Source organism: Dipodomys spectabilis, unplaced genomic scaffold (assembly GCF_019054845.1).
Source record: "Dipodomys spectabilis isolate Male_0828 unplaced genomic scaffold, ASM1905484v1 ptg000188l, whole genome shotgun sequence".
NCBI classification, from domain to species: domain Eukaryota; kingdom Metazoa; phylum Chordata; class Mammalia; order Rodentia; family Heteromyidae; genus Dipodomys; species Dipodomys spectabilis.
The window spans coordinates 4,422,501-4,444,291 of record NW_024870865.1 but is presented as its reverse complement, the minus strand read 5'-3'; the positions used below and the strand labels follow the sequence as shown (position 1 = coordinate 4,444,291).

Sequence of the window (21,791 nt, the reverse complement as noted above, 5' to 3'; positions counted from 1 at the left end):
CCATGGTGGAGAGGCATGGCCAAAAGGGGAGACCCACCCCAGGCCAGGACTTATCTAGGCCAGGGACAGGAAGAGGTGTGGCCAGGTGGGGGAAAGGTGTGGCCACATTGGATCTGGATGTGACTTCAGGGCCTACAATCCTCCTAGGGTCAGATGGGAGGTGTGAGGGAGGGGGCCCAGGATGTGACCTAGCAGGAGGGGGAGGTGACTGCTTCCAGGTGTGCCAGTTACCTAGGTAACACAGACACTGGGTGGAAACTTAGCCAAGAGGTGGGGAAGTGTCTGTACTGGGCCTGCATGGCCCAGGGTAGATCTTACAGAGACCGGGTCTCAATATCTATTTTCCCTTGGAATGGCCTTAAACTTCAGTTGTCACCATTTCCTACTAGATAAGAGTACAGGCGGGAGCCACCATGTCCAATGTTGTAGTGTTCGTTTTTCAGTATTGGGGATAGAACTCAGGCAAGTGTTTTACTCCTGAGCTACATCCCCAGTCGCACCCTGGGGGTTTGGACCAACATTCTCCAAACACGGAGCCCATCCTCACCCCCAGTCAGCTCAGCCCGTGGCAACCGGACTCCACTCCAGTCACAGCCAACCTCCATCTTGCAATGGCCTTGGCCTTGGGAGGGGCAGGAGGAAGAGAAGAAAGCCAGCATTTCACAACACTGTGTTGTGTTTGGCATCCTCAGGAGGGCCCAAAGTATTTGAGGAATATGGGGTGAGGCCCGTGTCCCAGCAGGATGGCCTGGCCTCACTGAGTGCCCCCTCCCCCACTTCCCACCACCACCACGGCCCTGCCTGTTCCCTTGGACCCATGCCGGGGCCTGTATGCTGTAAATCAGTCCACTTGACCCAGCCAGGGGAGCAGATCCCTTGGGGAGACTACCCAGAGCCAAGAATTCCGAGAATTCAAGAGGGCAGCCCCCAAGAAAACAGGCCAGCGACTTGATACTTGGGCTGATGTCCTTGTCCTGGGAGGACTCACGCTGTGACTCAGGGCTGGCCCTCCTGCAGGAGAAATGCAGGCACGCAGGGCTGATGGTCAACATACTCACCCAACTCCGCCACAGGGCTCAGCAGGAGCACCGGCTGGGAAAACCCTGCGCACTGAACTTTCCCAGGGTGCGGGCTGCCCCTGGGGGCAGGGTGGGGGCCGACAGTGGAGAGTCTTCATTTCAGTGGAAACTTCAAACTCCCAGGAATGTCCTCCATAATGGCTCTGACCTTTCTCTCCCAACCACACACAGCATTTTCTAGCACCGGTCTAAGCACCAAGAATACTAGCATAATAATACCAGCGTAAGGGATACTGTTCCCCTTTTATAAGCGAGGAAAATGACGTACAGAAAAGTGCTTCATAAGAATTATAGAAAGGGCTGGGAAGGTGGCTCAGTGGTAGAGAGCTTGCCTCGCATGCATGAGGCTCTGGGTTTGATTCCTCAGCACCACATAAGCAGAAAAAACTGGAAGTGGTGCTGTGGCTCAAGTGATAGAGCACTTGCCTTGAGCTGAAGAGCTGAGGGACAGAGCCCAGGCCCAGAGTTCAAGCCCCATGACTGACAAAGTAATAATAATAATTATAGGAGGTCAGGCTGAAACTGTACCTCAGTGGTAGGGCATCTGTCTAACATGCATGAGACTCTGGGTTCCATCCCCACCAGAGGAGGGAGGAGAAGGAAGAGAAAGGGGAGAAGGGGAGAAGGAGGAGGAGGAGGGAGAGGGGAAGAAGAAGGAAGATGTGAAGAAGATAGAGAAGGAAGAGGAAAAGGAAAAGGAAGAGTGTTAGCGAAATGGGCTCCCTTCCTATAGCTTAGTACCCTCCTTCCCCTCTCCACATGCCCCCTTCCATGGGCAGCACCAGGCCCATGTAGTGAAGGCAGTAAGTAATCAGCCTCCAGCCCCCTTTCCCTTGGGATGGCACTTCTCTGGGGCAGCTACCACCATAGAAGGCAGCAAGAGCCCCTTAGAGTGACCAGCTCTGGGCAGCTGCAGGACCCCTTATCTACTATTTGGACAGCAACTGTAAATCCTAGTCTGCCATGATGAAGCCCCCGGCCCTCACGTACACACCAGGGTCTCCGCCTCCTAGCCCCTTCTAGCCCCTCCTAAACCTCCTAGATTATATAGGTCACCCCAGAAAAGAGCCGGGGCTTCTTATTTCTCCCATGTGAGAAGGGGTCTTGCCAGCCCCCTTTCCCAGCAATATACCTTTCTTTGTTCTCTGTACCTGGATATCTGCGTGGTTTCCTGGCAAAGTCCAAGTAATCTAACACACAGGAAGAAGAGGAGAAAGAAGAAGAGGAAGAAGATCAGAAATACTATTTCAGGAAGCCAAGGCCATTGTTTTGGATAAAATGGAGTCACTCACACTGAAGTTCCACTTCACAGAGCAGAAGCTAAGCTGTTTATCAGATCTTCCCAGAAATCCAGATGAGGAAGTTAACAGCCAACTATCTGAAACAAGTCAGTTTCAGTGAGATTGCGAAGTTCCCTTGACCTTAATGCACACTCTCTCTTCTGAAATGGCCAGTCTGCTTCTTTCTTTTCTTTCTTCCAAATTCCATAGCCCTTTTCTACCTCTAAAACCAACCTGTTCTCCGTCCACTAGAGCACTCATTCTGAATTGCAGAATTCAGCGTTGCCTGGTTCTAAAATGTAGAATAAAGACATTTATGATCACTAAATTACTGTATTATTACCCTTAGCAGAAGTTAAGAAACTTATCCCACAACAGTGCTGGAATGAACACCCAAAGAGCCTCCATACACACACACACACACACACACACACACAGCACTTCTTAAATATCACTGTTGCCAGTGGGGACCAAACTACCGAAGAGCATATCTGTTGGCTAATACAGGGGTCCCTCTGTCTCCTGTCTCCAAGTGTTCACCCAGATGGGTGCCAGGAGCCCCTAGGGATAATAAATTCCTCAGATGTCATGTAGGACTCAGAGGAGGTCCCCAAAAGAGAAAAGAAAAGGGACCTCAATGGCTCAAAGAAAGCCTTGACTTCACCTCCAAAAAGACATAAACAGTGAATAAATTGCTGGGTGCCAGTGGCTCACACCTGAAATCCTAGCTACTCAGGAGGCTGAGCTCTGAGGGTCAGGGTTCAAAGCCAGCCTGGGCAGGAAACTCCGTGAGACTCTTTTTTTTTTTTTTTTTGTCGGTCTGGGGCTTGAACTCTGGGCCTGGGCCCTGCCCCTCAGCTCTTCAGCTCAAGGCGAGCGCTCTACCACTTGAGCTACAGCGCCACTTCCAGTTTTCTGGTGGTTTATTGGAGATAGGAGTCTCACGGTCTCTCCTGCCTGGGCTGGCTTTGAACCACGATCTTCAGATCTCAGCTTCCTGAGTAGCTAGGATTACAGGCGTGAGCCACCAGTGCCCGGCTATCCGTGAGACTCTTATCTCCAATAAACTACTCAGAAAAAGCCAGAAGTGGTGCTGTGGCTCAAGCAGTAAGAGTACTAGGCTTGAGTACCGAGAGGCTCAGGGATAGAGCCCAGGCCCAGAGTTCAAGCTCCAGGACCAGAAATTGCTTTTTAATTTTTTTTAAAAGAGTGAATAGGGCTGGGAAAGTGGCTCAGTGGTAGAGCGCTTGCTTTGCATGCTCGAGGCCCTGGGTTCGATTCCTCAGCACCACATAAGCAAAAAGAAAAAAAAGCTGGAAGTGGCACTGTGGCTCAAGTGGTAGAGCGCTAGCCTTGAGCTGAAGAGCTGAGGGACAGCGCCCAGGCCCAGAGTTCAGGCCCCACGACCGGACCCAAAAAAATAAAAAATAAAATAAAAGAGTGACTAGATTTAAGCGAACATTAGCAAGAGAGAAACTATACACTTGGGGTAAGGTGTGGGTGGGAGACACTATTCTGTCTTCAGTAAGAGATATTTACGTGTGGAGCTACATTCTTGTCATTCTGATCTACACTTGAGTTTCTTGGTACTGACCACTTGCTTTCTTTGACTGGGGTCAGAGCCTTAGCTGATGGTTGCTGGTGTCCGTTCAGTGTAAGGGGTCATTCATTCTACAGGCATACAGTGGGTGTTGGAGACAACTTGCCACGGTTTCTTTCAAATCCACTGCATGCTTTAGTAAGGCTGTGCATGGTCCTCTGAGGTGGAATATCTCTGTGAAAGTCTTAATGTTTTATATTTTCACTGAAGGAGTGGGGTTGGGACTGCAGACTACATGCTTGCTAGGTAAGCACTCACTGGCTTGAGCCACAACCCCAGTCCTCTTAGTTTCAGTTGATTTTCAGGTAGGGTTTTGTGCTTTTGCCTATGCTGATCTTGGACCATGATTCTCCTATGTCTACCTCCTGTGTAGCTGGGATTACAGTCATGTACCACCACACCTGGCCATTTTACTTTTTCTGTCTGTCCTTCCTTGTCTTCTTCTTTGTTTCCTTATTTCAAACTGGCATAGTCCTAGGCACACCCTCCTATTTTCTTTATTTTTTTAAGCACTGTTAGGAATCCAAGCCAGGAACTTGTTCAGGCTGGGCGAACACTGTCACTGAGCTCACCTCCAGCAACTCACACGTACTTTAAAATTGTCTCTAAATTACTTAAATACCTAATGCACTGTACATATCCTATAAATAGTTATCCTGTATTGCTTAAGAAATAATGACAAGACAAAAAAAGAAAGTCTATATGAATACAAATTTTAAAATTATTTTCAATCTGCCAGGGTGGACTGTACCACCTTAAGTGCTCAGTCCCAGGCTAGGGGTGTGGCTCAGTGGTGGAGCTCTTTGGCTGGGCTCCATCCCAGCACCATAAAGCAATCCATAAGTGCTCTCCACCAAGTGAAAGGCACTCTAGTGCAAAGCTTCCCTGCCATCCATTCCTCCCATACCCCTCCCCTGTAGTCAATCCAGAGATCCCCAATTCACTCCAAGTAAAAGAAACTGTCCAAGTAAAGAACGAGGTTGACACACATCCCCTGTTGTGTAGTTAACTACCACAGCCTAGATGGCTGAAAACATCAAATATATTCTCCTGTCATCCCAATGGCCACTAATCTAAAAGCCTCCCTTCCCCCAGAAGCTGTTGGCACCAAATGCCAGGGCTGGGACTTGAACTCAAGGCTAGGCACTGTCCCTGAGCTTTTTTGCCCAAGGCTAGCACTCTATCACTTAAGCCACAGCTCTACTTCTGGCTTATTGGTGGCTAACTGAAGAGTCTCCCTGATGTTTTGGCCTGGGTTGGATTCAAGTTGTGATCCTCAGATCCCTACCTTCTGAGTAGCTTGGGTTACAGGCTTGAGCTACCCCTGATTTATATAGATATAGATTTAGATCTTTCTCATGCTATGAAAAGTGTTAGTGGTAGGTACATTTGGCAAAATCTGCATAAGATCAAATAACAGTATTATATAAGTGTTGATTTCTTGAACTGGATGAAAAGAATTATGATTATGTGGATTCTTGTTTTGTGTGTTTATTTTGTGTTGAGACTGTCTTGCAGTGTAGCCCAGGCTGGCCTTGAACTCTCAATCTTCCTGCCTCATCCTCTTGAGGGCTGAGATTACAGGTATATACTAGTATGCCTAGCAGGGAAGTTCTTGAGTCTAAGAAATACACACTGAAAAAATTAGGACTGAGGAAATCATGCCCACAGTACACTCTGAGAAAAAAAGATCATGAATGGGTGAATGGATGGGTAGAATAAATGTAAAATGTTAACACAAAAAATAAAGGCTAGGGGCTGGGAAGGTGGCTCAGTGGTAGAGCGCTTGCCTTGCATGCTTGAGGCCTGGGTTCAATTCCTCAGCACCACATAAGCAAAAAGAAAAAAGCCAGAAGTGACACTGTGGCTCAAGTGGTAGAGCGCTAGCCTTAAGCTGAAGAGCTGAGGGACAGCAGCCAGACCCAGAGTTCAGGCACCATGACCAGACTAAAAAATAAAAAAATAAAGGCCATGAAGGAATTCTTCTGCTTTTGCAATTTGTCTGTCTCTTAAGACCTGCAGTCCAGCCACACACAGGAGCTTACATCTATAATTCCAGTTACTAGAGGCTGAGATCGAGCGAATTGTGGTCCCAGGCCAATCTGGACAAACATTAGCAAGATTCCAAGGCAACTAATAAAAGTGGGTGTAGCAACTAGACAGAAAGTATTAACAGGATGCCCAAGCCAAGTGCCAATGGCTTGTGCTTATAATCCGAGCTACTTAGGAGGCTGAGATCTGAGGATTATGGTTTGCAGGCAGCAAGAAAATCCAGGAGACTCTGATCTCCAATTAACTATCAAAAAAACAACAACAGAAATGGATCTGTGACTCACATGGTAGGATGAGCAGAAAGAGACAAGGGACAGCATTTCAAGCCCCAATACTGATATAAAAATATGTAGATAAATAGCCCAGCCTGGGCAAAACAGTGAGACCTTATTTCACAACCAAAGCAAATAGGGATGGGGACGTAGCTCAAGTAATAGAGTACTTGCCTAGTAATGCCCTGCTTCCCACGATGCCCTGCTCCCTACAATGCCCTGCTTCCCATGATGCCCTTGCCAACTGCCCTCACCAAAAAAAAAAAAAAGTAAGTACTTTTAAAGACTGTAAAACTAGACAGTAGGTAACTAACTAGCTAGGGGTAATATGACAAAGGGAAGGAAGGAAGGAGGGAGGGAGGGGGGGAGGGAGGGAGGGAAAGGAAAGACATTTATTGTACATCTATCAATTGCCGAACAATATCTATGGTCTTAACAAGAGCAGTGCTATTAATCCAACCTTCATTCTAAATCTGGGTAAACTGAGGCACAAATGCTCAGAATCATTGTAGGTTTTGTTAAGAGCAGTGCTATTAATCCAACCTTCATTCTAAATCTGGGTAAACTGAGGCACAAATGCTCAGAATCATTGCAGGTTTTGTTAAGAGCAGTGCTATTAATCCAACCTTCATTCTAAATCTGGGTGAACTGAGGCACAAATGCTCAGAATCATTGTAGGTTTTGTTAAGAGCAGTGCTATTAATCCAACCTTCATTCTAAATCTGGGTAAACTGAGGCACAAATGCTCAGAGTCATTGTAGGTTTTGTTAAGAGCAGTGCTATTAATCCAACCTTCATTCTAAATCTGGGTGAACTGAGGCACAAATGCTCAGAATCATTGTAGGTTTTGTTAAGAGCAGTGCTATTAATCCAACCTTCATTCTAAATCTGGGTAAACTGAGGCACAAATGCTCAGAATCATTGCAGGTTTTGTTAAGACAGCACCTTCTTCCAAGTGCCCTGCCAGGTGGTGTTGTCACTGTTCTCTGCCTCCCTGTCCTACTTTGCCACGTTGACCACCCAAAGTGACCAGGGGAGGTCCAATCCCCTAGTGATACAGGGCATTGTGGGAAGCAGGGCATTGTAGGGAGCAGGGCATCATGGGAAGCAGGACATCATAAGGAGTAGGGCATCATGGAAAGCAGGGCATTGTGGGAAGCAGGGCATTGTAGGGAGCAGGGCATTGTGGGAAGCAGGGCATTGTGGGAAGCAGGGCATTGTGGGCATTGAAGTAACCATCCCTGATTCTCCTGTTGTTTCTCTGGGTCCCTGAATCCCAAAGTAGACCTCAGCCTCTTCCAGCCTCACAGACATCCATTGTTCAACCAGGATGAAGGAGAGACCCAACAGGACAATGTTTTTATACACACATGAAAAGAGGCCTTCCTGGGCTGGGAAGGTGGCTCAGTGGTAGAGCGCTTGCCTTGCAAGCCAGAGGCCCTGGGTTCGATTCCTCAGCACCACATAAGCAAAGAGAAAAAAGCCAGAAGTGGCGCTGTGGCTCAAGTGGTAGAGCGCTAGCCTTGAGCTGAAGAGCTGAGGGACAGCGCCCAGGCCCAGAGTGCAGGTCCCATGACCGGACCCAAAAAAAAAAAAAAAGAAAGAAAAGAGGCCTTCTTTGAAAGGCGTCGGGCAGGCGAGACGCATGGGGTTGCAACATGGCTGATGGTTTTCTGCAAACTCCTGGCAAGCAGTCTTTCTTTCTTTCTTTCTTTTTTTTTTTTTAAAGCAGATTTAGTTCTGGGCAAGCTCAATGTCAGCTCCACATTATGGGATTTTATGGGATTTATGCACAGAACTTTCCTACAAATCATGGTATTATAGGATGGATTAGGTGATTCCAAGAGGCAGAGGTCCTGGCTCCGTCTCTGTTTTTTAGGAGCCTTTCAGAGACCTCATAGGAAATCTGTGGTCTTACACAAGGACTTCTGGTCCTACTGGTTCTGAAACAGCCCACTTTAAAAAAAAAAGAAAGAAAGAAAGAAAAAGAAGAAAGGTCACTGAGTGAAATGACTTCCTAACAAAATGCTAGTAAAAAACATAGGGACTGGTAAGTGGGTACCAGTGGCTCATTCCTGTCATCCTAGCCATGCAAGAGGCTGAGGATCATGATTCAAAGCCTGTCCAGGAGACTTTTATCTCCAATTAATCACCAAACAACCGGAAGTGGAACTGTGGCTCAAATGGTAAAGTGCTAACCTTGCATGAAAATTTTAAGGGAAAGCATCCAGGCCCTGAGTTCAAGCTGCAATACTGGCATGCACGCACATACGCATGCATGCACGCACGCACACACACAAAGGACAGCAGTCAGAATATTCACATCCAGAAATAGGGGTGCTTATGACTGTCCTTCCCATTGCTTTCTGTATGCAGAGGGGTGTATCATGAACAGGTATGTGTGTGTGCATGCAGCATGCACATGGATGTTTGTTACCTAGGGAGAGACATTGGCAGACAAAGTTCCAGGAGTGGGGAGCAGAGGCCGAAGCCAAGATGGTGAGCTTCCAGGCAAAACTGAGTTACCTTGTAATTCTGTATCTGGCCCTTCTCCAAGCTCTATGATCTTGATGAAGTTGCTTCACCTCCCTCCCCACGGACATGGAGCAGTTCAAAGGCCCGTGTGGTAAAGGCTCTGTCTCCAAGGTGGCATTATTGGGGGTCAGAGAGTGATGGTGCCATTAAGAGCTAGGGCTTACTGGGAGGCCTTAAGTTACTGGGCTGTGCCTTTAAAGCTTTAAAGATTCAGGGACCTGGGTCTCTTCTTTTTTCTTTTTGGTTGGTCATGGGGCCTGAACTCTGGGCCTGAGCACTGTCTCTCAGCTCTTCAGCTCAAGGCAAGCACTCTACCCCTTGTGCTACAGCGCCACTTCCGGTTTTCTAATATTTTATTGAAGAGTCTCACAGAGTTTCCTGCCCAGGCTGGCTTTGAAGCGTGATCCTTAGATCTCAGCCTGCTGAGTAGCTAGGATTACAGTCATGAGCCACCAGTGCCGGGCTCTTGTCTCTCTTTAAAAAAAAAAAAATGTTAGTGCTGGAAGACAGTAGCTCATGCCTGTAATCTTAGCCACTCAGGAGGCTTAGATCTGAGGATTGCAGTTCAAAGCCAGCCCGGGCAGGAAAGTCCATAAGACTTTTATCTACAATTAACCATCTGAAAATCAAAAGTAGTGCTGTGGCTTAAGTGGTAGAGTGCTCGCCTTGAGCTGAAGAACTGAGGGACAGAGCCCAGTCCCAGAGTTCAAGCCCCATGGCTGACAATAAAAAAAAAAAATAGTGCCCTGGAAATAGAAGTTTTTATTTTAGTCAGCTTTCTGTTAGCCTAACAAAACAATTGAAGCAAGTAGCTTATGGAGAGAAAAGGTGCATTTTAGTTTGCAGGTTGGGAAGTTCCAGACCAAGATAATGTTGGCCTCTGGACACCAGAGTACAAAGCAAACTGTTCATCTCATGACTCAGGAGGCGGAAAAGAGAGGTCTTGAGATAGGAACTAGACAGGACAAACATAAGGAGACCTTGTCTCAAAAACACAAGGGCTGAAAGCGCTGGCTGAGGTGGTAGAGTGCTTGCCTAGCACACAGAGGCACTAGGTTCAATCCCCAGTATTGGGGAGCAAGGGAAGGGAGGGATAAAATTGACTTTAAAGCAGAGCCAGCTCTTTAGGCAGCCCATGTCTAACCCTAAGCCTAGCTGTGTCTACTCACCAAGGGCTGGGGAAGGCAGCTGGGCCACTAGGCTCCCAGCTGGCCCTGCTCACACCTCCCTGGCTGTGCTGGTGTGGGCAGGGCTGGGTTATGGAAAAAGTTAGTCCTACAGGCTGCAGCACGCACCTCACCCACCAAGTCTACAAAGGCTCCTTTCACTTCCTCAGGGGCAAATTAAAAAAAAAAAAAAAAAAAAAAGAGTGAGGCCCTCCACCTAGGCCTGGGAGGTGAAATCCCAAACTTCACCCCTGGAGTTGGATTGCTCACCTCCTGCCCCAAGGAAACAGAGAGGAAGGTACCAAGGAGAAACCATCAGGGGAGGGTCCCGAGCAGCTCTCTCTGAAACCAGGCCATGAGGACACTCAGGACCAGCCTGGGCCTGCTGAGCTGTGTCCCTCCAGACCCCAGTCCTCTTGGGTCTTCGGGTCCAGCTGACTTGGATGGGGAAAAGCAAGAGAGGAGGTGACAGCTCCTGAGGATGGACCTCTGCATCTATCTATTCCTTTTGGGATCTCCCAAAGTGGGGCCACTCGTTTGGCATCTGAGCGATTGCTGATCAGGGAACACACTCTGGTCGTGTACATCGTTGGATGCCTTTACGTGTACGTGTATGTACGTGTGTGTGTGTGGTCCTCTGCCATAAAACAGAGGGGAGGGGGTTTATACTTGGGGTTGTTAACCTTAAGGGGAGAAAGTACATCCAGTTAGGGTCTCTCTGCTAGAGACTGAGGCAGCTGGAGGTGCAGTACCCCGTCGTGACCACTAAGTGGCCTCAAGGATAACAGATAAGCAAAGATAGCATACTAGCATACAAGGAGCTGGGGGACAGCACCCCCCCCCCCCACACACACACACACACACGCAGACGCAGGTCCGAGGCCTGGTTCAGTCAGGCTGAAATTCTGGTCCCGTTTGATGGGCAGTGGCTGTCACTGTGCGGGAGTCCGATTGTGTTGGCCATGTCCTGGGAGCCAAGCAGGACAAGGGTCTGGCCCAGGGCCGTCCTCCCTGCCAGAGCTGAGTCCAGTGGAAAGAAGAGTAGACCTGGAGTGGATCCCCACTTTCTGGCCACTGGTAACCTGCAAAGCGGATGGAGGGAGCCCTCAAGGTCATTAAAGCTCCTTCCTCACCCTCTCTCCACCCGCTTGGCTTTTCCAGTGGCTCGGATCGCATGGCCCAGAAGGAAGGATCCTCACCTGTGGGGGGAACGCAGCGTCTCAGCAGGTGAGAAGGCCGTTTCGCCAGCCCCGCCCCGCCCGGCCTGGCCACGCCCCGGCCACGCCCCCTCGATCTGCATACCTCACCCACGCTGACGTTCAAACTACCGCCTCGGAGCGCCCCGGCCGCCGGGTCCGTCCCGGGGCCGAGCGCGGCCCGCGGCGCCCAGTCTGGACAAGTCTGGGGCTGGGAAGGGCCGCGCCGGACTCCGGGGCACAACCCCAGGCGCCCGCCCGTAGGTGTTCGGAGGAGGCCGGTCCCGTCAGCACTGCTAACCGGGGCTACTGCTCGGGGTGACTCACCTCCCCGACCGCAGACACCCCGCGCCAGCGCGGTTCCGACTCCCGCGGAGACCACGGCTGCTGGCCGCGCGGCCTGGGGGGGGGATCCCCGACAGGAGAGACCCAGAAAGTGGGGGGACCCTGCCGGCGTTTGTCCTTCAGGAAGGCGCAGCGCCGGTGCGCGGTGCCGGGGCTCCCGGCTCGTGGTCGGTGGCGCTGGCCGGCACCAGGCGCAAGTTTCACCCCCGCCCCCCGACAGTGGGGAATCGTGGATGGGACTTAGAGGCGGGGGTGGGGCGTGGCTTCCCGGTCCCACCGGGGGACACGGCGGGGGTGGAGACCAAGTGACCTGGAGTAGACCCCCGGCGACCCGGTCGGTTCCCGGCGTGCTGGCGCCCGCCCCCGGGCCGGGTCCCTGGTCAGCAGGGCTGGTCACCTGGCCCGGGCTGGGAGGAATGTCTCCGGGAGGGAGCTGGCTCGCCGGAGTCGGTTCCAGCACGTTCGGGTTCCAGCTGCTGGCCCGCAGGGACACCAGCCACAAGTCCCGGCTTGCAGCGAGCAGCGAGCGCGGGTGGCGGCGGGCCCGGGTGCGCGCCCCAGGCGCGCGGCCCGCGACGGCGCGGCGGGGGGGGGGGGGCAGGGAGGGAGGGGAGGAGGGGGGAGGCGGCCGCAGCCACTCAGAGACACGGGAGGGAAGCCTCCCAACAACTTTAACTGTCAATCAGACTTAATGGGGTATTAAAAAATGGGGGGGAGGGAGGTGGAGGGGAGGAGGGAAGGAGAGGGAGGGGAGGAGGGAGGGGAGGGGAGGGGAAGGAAGGAGGGAGGGGGGAGGGTGCCCGCTCGCTGCGCGCCGCAGCTGCCCGGGGGAGCGAAGGATTGAGGCGGCCGCAGACCCAGGCGTCCGCTCCACGCGTGCTGCGCCCCGGGGCCCTGTCCAAGTTGGAAAGGGCGGATCGCAGGCAGTAGATGCTAAAAGGGAGAGAGGACGGACGAGGGGAGCCGGGATCGAGCGGCGACTCCCAGCGCGGGGCTGGAAGCGAGAGCGCGGAGGAGGGGGAGCCGGGAGAGAGCGAGCGCGCGCGTTCCGAACCGGCCCGGGACCCGGCGCCCGCGGCCCCTGGGACCCCCGCCTCGCCCGCCCGCGCCGCCGCCCCGCCGCTCGCGTCTCGGCAGTTTCCTGAGCCCAGGGGTCGCCATGCGCCCTCGGGAGCCCTTCGCGGGCTGAAGCTCGGGAGCGCCCCGCACTTTGATCCCCTACTTTGTTGTTGGGTTTGGTTTTTCCCCACCCCGGAGAGCCGGGGTGGGCGGGGTGGCGGGGGAAGACGCTCCGCTCGCGTCGGCGGGTGTCTGTTTTTTCGGTCTTGCACTTCGGACCCGCGGGGCGCGCGCGGTTGGAGCCTTTTCTTTTTCCCTCCCCCTCTCTCCTCCCCAGCCTGAACTCTCCTGGTCCGGTAAACAGTACCTGAGCGTCCCACGCCCGAGACGCGGCTGCCCGGGCAAGAAACTTCTTGTTCGAATCCCCACCCTCTCCGCCCCGATCACCAGCCCGGCGCTTTGGGTTTATTATCCCCACCCCACACCCCGCTCCGAGCAGCGTTCCGTTCCGGTTTTGTTCGGGCCCCGGGGAGTGGGTGCCATCGCCGCCCCGCGCCGGCCCCTGCCCGGCCCCGCGCGCGCGGGGCAGGATGGTGTGGCGCTGGCTGGGCGCGCTGGTGGCCTTCCCCCTGCAGCTCATCTACCTGGTGGCCAAAGCGGCCGTGGGCTCGCTGCTGCCCGCCAGGCTGCGGGACCTGTCGCGGGAGAACGTGCTTATCACCGGCGGTGGGCGAGGCATCGGGCGCCAGCTCGCCCGCGAGTTCGCGGAGCGCGGCGCGAGAAAGGTACGAGGTCGCGGGTATGGGGGGGGGGGTGAGGGGGGAGGCGGTACGGGGACGCCGGGGGGGTCAAGGGGAACCCCCCTCTCCTCGCCACGCGGGGGGGAGGGGCGCCCCTGGCTGTGAGGAAGGTGTGGGGCGCCCCCATCCCTGCACCCCCACCCCGCCTCGCTTCACCACCTCTTCGCGCGCGCCCCTGGGCAGAGCCGGGAGCCGCCTGCTAGCCGCGCCCGGTGTTTTCCTTGGCAACCGGCTTCTCAGCCCCCAACCTGGGCGGCTGCAGCTCTGAGGACACTGGAGATGGGGGTGCAGGCTGTGGAAGGGAAGGGGGGATTGCAAAGGAAAAAGGGGGTGGAGTCTTGCATGGTCTAGCCCGGCCTGAGAGAGCTGAGAGAAGCCCAGGTGTTTGGAAATCTGAGGGGGAGGAAGGGCTAGGGTAAGCCAGAACCCTTCACCCCTAACGACCCTGGGCCACTGCCCGTCATTCTGTGTGTGTGTGTGTGTGTGTGTGTGTGTGTGTGTGTGTGTGTGTGTGTGTGTGTGTGTGTGTGAAAGAGAGAGAGAGCATGCACCCATACATGCCAGCACTGGGTTTGAACTCACTGCTTCATGCTCTTGCTTAGCCTCTTTGCAGAAGGCTGGTGCTCTACCACTTGAGCCAGCACCAGCACTTCATTGCTGGCTTTTTGGTGGTTCCTTGGGGGAGAGAAGGGTCTCTAGGGTTCTCCGGGCTTGTCTGGCTTTAAAGTATAATCCTTAGATCTCACTCAGCCTCCTGAGTAGCCAAGATCACAACTGTGAGCCACTGTGCCCGGCTTGCCCTGCACTTTTTTTCTTTTAATGGTGCTCAACCTCGCTTGGAGACCTGGTACCAGAGTGTGGGGAGGGGGGGGGGGAGAATGGGGAGGGTGTTCCCCCCCCCTGTCACCCAGCTCCCAACTCAGGCCGGACTGACTCACCCAGTGACAGGGCAATTGAGAGGGATTTGAGGCCAACAGGCCGGGCTGGCCGAGTGAAGAGGAAGAGTGAAAACAGAGAATTAGTTTGAAATTTAAACTGTGGTGGGGGGGGGGGGGGGCAGTGGGATTGTTGAAAGGACCAGCCAAGCCAGCTGATCTGACGTGGAGCCACATACCTCGGGGATTAAGTAAATATGTACTGTTGAAAACCAAACCTGCGTCTCTTTCCAGGTTGCTTTTGTTGTGTTAAATACTGCCCTGAGATTTACAATTCCTTCGGGGTGGCTGGGACTGAGCGTGAACTTTGGAGTTTGAACTATCAGCCAAAGCTGATGGCTGTTTAACTCTTCCCTCCCTGGCCTGAGGGCTACACTGGGGGGGGGGGGGGCCGTGGCGCTCAGCTGTCCAGGACTCCCGCGGCTCCTTGGGTGGTTTTGGACAGCTGTTTGACCTTGCAGTTGGAAGGGGAGTTGGGAACTGTTTTTAACCCTTGGACTTACCGAGGAACGGGAAGAAACTTGGTCTCCGGCATTTTCTCTATTTTCTCTATGGAAAGCTTCCAAAACCCTTTGTGCAGGACTGTGGGAGGGAGAAGACCAGGAAGGAGGGGGGGGGAATCCTTGGGGACAGGGTTGTTCGGGATAGCTGTGTGTGGTTCCTGAGCTGTCTGGATCTCTTAGAACCTTCGTTCTGAATCTTTCATTTGGCTCCAGTCCTGAGGCTTTTTCTCTGTTCTTATGACTGGCTCAAGTAGGCTTATCAGGAAGGCTGAGCCAATCTGGAAAAACTTGACCGACTGTTAATACTGAGTTGATGGCAGTGTGTGTGTGTGTGTGTGTGTGTGTGTGTGTGTGTGTGTGTGTGTGTGTGTGTGTGTAAGACAGCACACAGTTTTGGCCTGAGAGCCCCTGCCCACCTGACAAGAAGAAAAGCACCCTCTTCTAGAGCAATTAGAAATATGCTTTACCTTGATGGCTGAGTCTTCTCCCCACTCCTCCCTCTCCCCCCTCCCCCCAAAAAATGATCCACAGGGGCCTAGAAACTTCCACAGACCCCAAAAGGATGATCACCAGGGTTCCATTAGCCAATTACTGGAGCCTTTCTCTTTTTGTCACTGTAGGGGGATTAGAACCCAGGTCCTAGTCTACTTAAGCTGGTGCCAGTACTTGGACTTCTGAAGTTTCCTCTTCCTCCCCCCCCCACCCCCTTTCTAGGCCAGCCAACAGCGTTTTGGGGGCCCTATGGGCTTGAAGACAAAGGGCCAAATGTTAGGGGACTGGAGGTGGTCCCGGGGTGCTGAGGAGGATGCAGGGTCACAGCAGCCTGAAGTGTGAGGCGGTTGGCTGTGTGGGACCACAAAGCCCCCCTCCCTTTGCCCCTTCCCACTCACACAGGCACTGTGGAAGTAGAGGCTAGGCCTTAGCCTCCTCCCCGCCCCCCTCCTGCCGACTGAGCAGGATTGGATCTGGAGGGGAAAACCTTAAAAAGAAGGAGTATCAGAATCTCAGAGACTCAAGAGAGGCAGATGGCCCAGTTTCTCGAAAGGTCCTTGAATAAAATGAGACTTGGCACTATTCATAGCAGGTAGGGAGCTGCAGGCAACGTGGCTGGCCCCCAAATAAGGGACACACCCACACCCAGAATTCCAAGGGTGACCACAAACACTCCTACCCCGGTGGGTGAAGGACACAGGGACCATGACATATTGGATCACCCAAGGGGAGCTAGAGAACCAGAACAGCAAGTGGTTGGTGGGGACTTAGGCAGCCATTCACTCCTTCATACGCTGGATACATTTACTGCACACCTATTAGGTGCTGGATACATTTCCTGCACACCTACTATGTGCTTCTGTACCTATTGTGTGCTAAAGCTGGTGTGTGTGTGTGTGTGTGTGTGTGTGTGTGTGTGTGTAAGGGAGATAAACACAACAATGGGTTGGATTACTGTTAAGCGCTAAGGAAAAGCGGACTGGGCAAGGGGAACGGAGGTGGGAAGGTCTGGATTTCCAGGGACAGTGACAGTGAAGGTCACACTGAGAAGGGGACACTGAGGAAAGTCTGAATGAAAAGAGAGCATGATGGGAAGGGAGTGGGTAGCGCTCTGGACAGAGGAAAGGAACCAGGGTTTCCAAGAGAGATTGTGCCTGAGTATTTGGGGACCTCAAAGCAGCCACAGGGTGGAGCAGTAGGTGGGTGGTTAAGTCAGGGCTGTGGGCCCCCCATATCCAGAATTGGCTTTGGCTTTGACTCCAAGTGAAAGTGGAAGCCATGGAAGTTTGTTATTTGATTGGTTTGGTTTGGTTCAGTTTGACCCAGGACTGGGGCTTGAACTCAGGGCCTGAATATCCTCCCTTAGCTTTTCTCTCAAGGCTGGTGCTCTACCATTTGAACCACAACTCCACTTCTAGCTTTTTGCTGGTTAGTTGGGCCTAAGAATCCCTCCGATTTGTCTGCCGGGATTGACTTGGAAGCTCGGTCCTTAGAGCTCAGCCTCTTGAGTAGCTAGGATTGCACCAGTGCTTGGCCTGTAGCAGGGTTTGAGTGAAGAGATGACATCTCCCAAGTCTTGGCAGGATGGCCTAGCTGCTGTGATTGGGAAGCTCAGAGGGCTTGATAGACCCCTGTGGCCCTAGTAAGCCATGGGAGTCGTTGGCACCTAGGAGCCGGTATCTCCAGGCCACCCAGGAGGTTTGACTTGCACTCAACCAGTCCTTGATCTGCTCTTGCTGGTAACTTGATGAGAAATGATGGCCAAGCTCCAAGTGATACTGCTATGACTCCCTCCCTGTCTCCTGAGCAAACTCAGCCTTGTGAATGCCACTGGGAGCTGTGGCAGCCTGGTCCCCTCCTGGCAGCACATAGCATTCCTGGAGGATGGCGCTCTACCAGTTGAGCCATGCCCCCAGCCTTTATGTTTGTGCAATTTGTTTCTGAGACAGGATCTCACAGGCCAGCCCAGGCAGGCCTCCAATTGGAGATCTTCCTGTCTCTGCCTCCTGAGTAGCTAGGCTTACAGGTGTTACATCACCACACTCTGCTTTAACAAGGTGACTTTTAATGATACTCCCCCCCCCCCAAAAAAAAATAAAACAAAACAAAATAAAATCGACTGTATCTGTGAAGCCGGGAAATTTATCTCATGGCAGCCATGGGAAGATGGTACTTCAGCCCATCTTCAGCCATCTTTGGGGTACAGATGTGAACTCCAACACATCATCTGGACCTGGCCCATACTCCTAGGAGGCTGTATCGCTGCATTGGGATGGTATCAGCCCCCACGAAGATGATATCCATCCCTGATTTCAAAAAGATCACAGAGAGATGGGCGTAGAGCAGAGACACACCCAAAATGGCGGCGGGGTTGCCAAGCTTACCTCTTGCTTGTAGTTAATTCAGGGCCCAGGATTTTCCAGCAAAATCAGCACTAAAGCACCTGTTGCATCAGAGATTTTTTTCTGTTCTAGACTGTGGTAGTCAGTGTAGTGCATACTTGGAGAAAGTCCTGGAATGGAGGCTTGGAAGAGACCCCGGGGTGGGCTCAAGAGAGCAGGGATGAGAAGCCATGATGAGCCCCATGGCCAGCCTGCTTTCTAAAACTACTGAGGCATAGGAACTGTCCACACAGGCCCATGGGGAGCTGGGCACACTGTCGGGCCTTTGAGCTTCCCACAGAGGCCACGCTTGAAGCTGGCTGGGCACAGATTCCTGCCCCAGGGAGGTCGCATGCTGAGGGTCCCCTGGGTCCCTTCTGCCCTCCACATTCTAGGAGTCAGCTGTGGGTCCTCACAGGAGGAATCAGTGACGGTGACGCGGACAGAGGCCAGGGGCGTGAATCAATCCACCAGGTGCCAGTGGCTCACACCTGTAATCCTAGCTACTCACGAGGCTGCGATCTGAGGATGCAAGTTCAAAGCCAGCCTAAGCACAAAAGTCTGCAAGACTATGTCCGGTGAACCAGGGGGGAAAACGCTGTACTAGAGATGTGGCTCAAGCAGTAGAGCACCAGCCATGGATATGAGGGTTTGAGTTCAAGCCCTCGTATTGGCATACATAAAAAGCTCTAAGAAAGTAAGTCTCAGGATGTCCGTGGCAGTCCCTCAGCCATGATGTCCCACCTGAATCTGGGCTCTGGGGGTCCTGGGGAGCTGGAAGGAAAAGGGAGGTCCAAGTGTCCGCTCTTCAACCTGAGCTTCAATCCTGCCTTTCGTCCTGTAACTCTCATCATGCATATGTGTGGCTTCTTTGGATTCTTAAGGATTCCTGAGAGCCTGGACACCCGCATGACCATGGCTGAGTGTGTACATGTGCACAAGCACGTGTATAAGGGTGTATATGTGCACATGTATATGCATGTGTGTGCATGAATGTGGGGGGGGCTAGCAGCGGGCATGACTCTCATGTTCATGACTGTCATCATACATGCTGGTGGTCTGGTGGGGCTATGGCAGCATTCACCGTGATGGTGGTAGCCAGGACTTTATCCGACCACACTGAGCCTCTTCTCCTTGCTCTGCCTGTCCTGAGCATGCTCAGAAGCAAGTGCCACCCACAGTCCATTTCTGAGCTGCAGGTGCAGGCAGACTGGCGGGCAGGGCTGCTTTGCTGGAGCCCACATTGCGCCTGGGATTCCACGCTTCAAAGCCAGGGCTTGTGGTTCAAAGCCAGCCAACCCAAGCAGGGGCAGAAAAGTCCTAGAGACTTGATCACACCAACTAATCAGCAAAATGCCAGACTGAAGTCATGGTTCAAGTGGTAGAGTGTCAGCCGTGAGCAAGCAGATGGAGCAAGCCTTAAGGCCTGGAGTTCAAGAGCACTCACCATGACCAAGCAAGCCAAGCACAAAGGCAAGGCCCCGAGTTTAATTCCCTAGAACCAGAAGAAGAAAAGACAAACAACAACCCAGAATTACCAAAAAAACCAGAGCTCTCCAAGTTGGGACAGATAATCTCTGCCTAGCCCAGCTTGCCTCAGTCAAGGTTACAGAGAGGTCAAGAGAAAAGCTGTTAAATCTGGGCCTTGGCGCGCGGAGCATGAGAAGTTTGCTAGGATGCAGGCAGGGGCTCCATTAACTCCACCTTCACACCATCTTTTCTTTTACTGCAGCAGGAACTGTCTTTGCATACAATCAATGGGAAGCTGGCCAAAGGATTTAGGTGATCCTCAGCTACTGGGGATTACCTTAAAGACCCAGCAGACCTGACTCACGGGGAAATAGCAGTGTAGAGCATCTTTCCTGAGCCACCTGGCAGACCTGTGAGAGTTGCAGGGCCTGGGGTCCTCAGGCTGGATTCTCAGACACAACAACCTTCAAGCTTCGATTGCACTGAGAAGGGAGAGATCGCTGTGCATGGTGGGAAATCTGGAAGACTTCAAGTTTTGCTGGCTGGAGGGTATAAGAAAAGAAGGAATAACCACCCTGAGTCCTCCAGATGGAAACACTTTCAAAAATGTGACTTTCTGTGTGTGCCCATACCAGGACTTGAACTCAAGGCCTAGGCATGCGCCCTTAGCTCTTTTCACTCAAGGCTTACACTCTACCACTTGAGCCACACCTCCACTTTCAGCTTTTTGCTGGTCAGTTGGAGATAGTCTCACAGACCTTCCTGCTCAGGCTGGCTTCGAACCACAATCCTCTGATCTCTATCTCCTGAGTAAGCTAGGCTCACGGGCGAGGGTCCCCAGTGCCCAGCTTCAGAAATGTGACTTTGAGCCTCGTTTTCCATGACAGTTCGGGTGTTGTGGTTGTTGAAGAATATGCTGGTCCCCGCTGGAGCTTGGTCATTCATTCAGAGAGACCCCATCTCCACAAAGTAAACCAGCTTCCCTTCTGTGTGGTAGCTTAGAATTCCATGCCAGATTTTTTTGCATGTTTGAGGGCGGGGTGGGGTGTGACATTGCTTTTAGAGTAGGGATAATGAGGCTTGAAGATGCTAATCCTGAAGTACTCTTGAGTCCTTCTCTACTGATTGACCCCTCACTTGGATTCCATGGGCTGTGATCCTCCCCCCCCCCCCCCCCCCCCCCCCCCCCCCCCCCCCCCCCCGCTTAGCTTGAACCTTTGCCCTGAAGACCAGGGCCCCTCCTGCCCAGACCCCCGAGGGCCTGTGCACCCACCAACAGGCTCTCCTGTGCCACTGCAGAGCCCGCCTGCCCAGAGGCCCTGAGTCCTCCACCCAAGGCCCAGACAAGTCTCCAAGGAGACCCACCAGAGTGGGCCTTCCCAGCCCCGGGAGTGTGACTTGGGGCTATCTCAGCCCCCTCCAACCTCCCTGCCTCCTCCAACCTTCTGTATTTATTGGACCAGCTGCTCAGCTAGGAACCCGGAGCAAGAGGCAAAGAGCCTGCAGACCTGTCTCACCTAGAACTTGAACTCAGGGCCTGGGCGCTGTCCCTCAGCTCTTTTGCTCAAGGTAGTGCTCTACCACCTTGAGGCCAAAGCACCACTTCTGGTTTTCTGGTGATTAATTGGAGACAAAAATCTCACAGGGACTTTCCTGCCCAGGCTGGCTTTGAACCGTGATCCTCAGGACTCAGCCTCCTAAGTAGCTAGGATCACAGACTTGAGCCACCAGTGCCCGGGACCTCTGTGGACCTTTCTAGGGGTGGGGAGGAAGTGGCCTTGGAGCCTGAGCCTTGGGCCGCATGCTCTGTTGCAAAGACAGGTGACCAGAAGCTGGGGAGCCTGAGCTCCACCCCAGTGACTGTTGCTCGCCCCCCCGTATTCCCCGACAGCACCCCACTTCTGTGGGGCCTGGGTCATTTTTGTCTCCTTGTCCAAGTGGATCCGCGGGTGGGGGCTGGGCTGTGAGGAGGCTGCCCGGCAGTTACCATGGCAACCCCACATGCTTGGCAGGTGCTTACTGATAGCTCTGCTCTCCAAAAGACTGAAGGGGGCAGGAGCCGTCTCCTCCCATAGCTTTGGCACCTGCCCCATATCCTGTACATAGTCGGCGCTCAATAAGTGGTCATGGTCCCAGTGGATGCACCAAACTCGCAGCTGGTGACAGCCAGGGTTAACTGAGCACCTGCTGGATGCCAAGGACCCTTCCAGGTGTTTGACACGTGGCAAGGCCCTGTACTCTGTGTTGTCACCTCTGGTGTGGGGACCATCTCGGTCATCCTCCTCAGCCAACCAAGACTCAGAACTGGCCACGTAAAAATCACCCAGCCTGTGACCCCAGGGCATTTGCTTCCTGTCAGAATAGAGCATCTCCCCAGTGTATAGAGACCATGGGGACAGCACCCTGCTGAGACTGCTAGCAGCCAGGGTGGCCCACTGAGTCACAAGGACAACTCCAGCCCTGGGGGGGGGGGGGGGGTTGAGAACTCTGGGACCGGAAGGAAGGCCCACATCAGGCTAACTTCAAGCCTGACTCTCACCTCCTCCGCCCATCCCCCTTCCTTCTCCTTTCCCCCTTTTCTCCCTCCCTCCCCCCCAGCTCCCTAGCAGACTCCTCTGCTGCTCAC

The 21,791-nt window shown here is 53.1% G+C and overlaps 1 protein-coding gene across 2 annotated transcripts in view; it reads left to right on the top strand.

Moving 5' to 3' along the window:
* Window positions 1-12,317: 12,317 nt before the first annotated feature.
* Dhrs3 (dehydrogenase/reductase 3) overlaps window positions 12,318-21,791 on the top strand; it is a 31,911-nt gene continuing 22,437 nt past the window's right edge. The window contains exon 1 of one of the 2 annotated variants that reach the window (XR_006149946.1): window positions 12,318-13,369. Coding sequence is in view for 1 of the 2 variants with exons in the window: in XM_042695637.1 (XP_042551571.1) it covers window positions 13,175-13,369 (195 nt within the window). In the remaining variant the exon portion in view is untranslated. The remainder of the gene's footprint in view (window positions 13,370-21,791) is intronic. The other variant, XM_042695637.1, reaches the window with a different exon arrangement.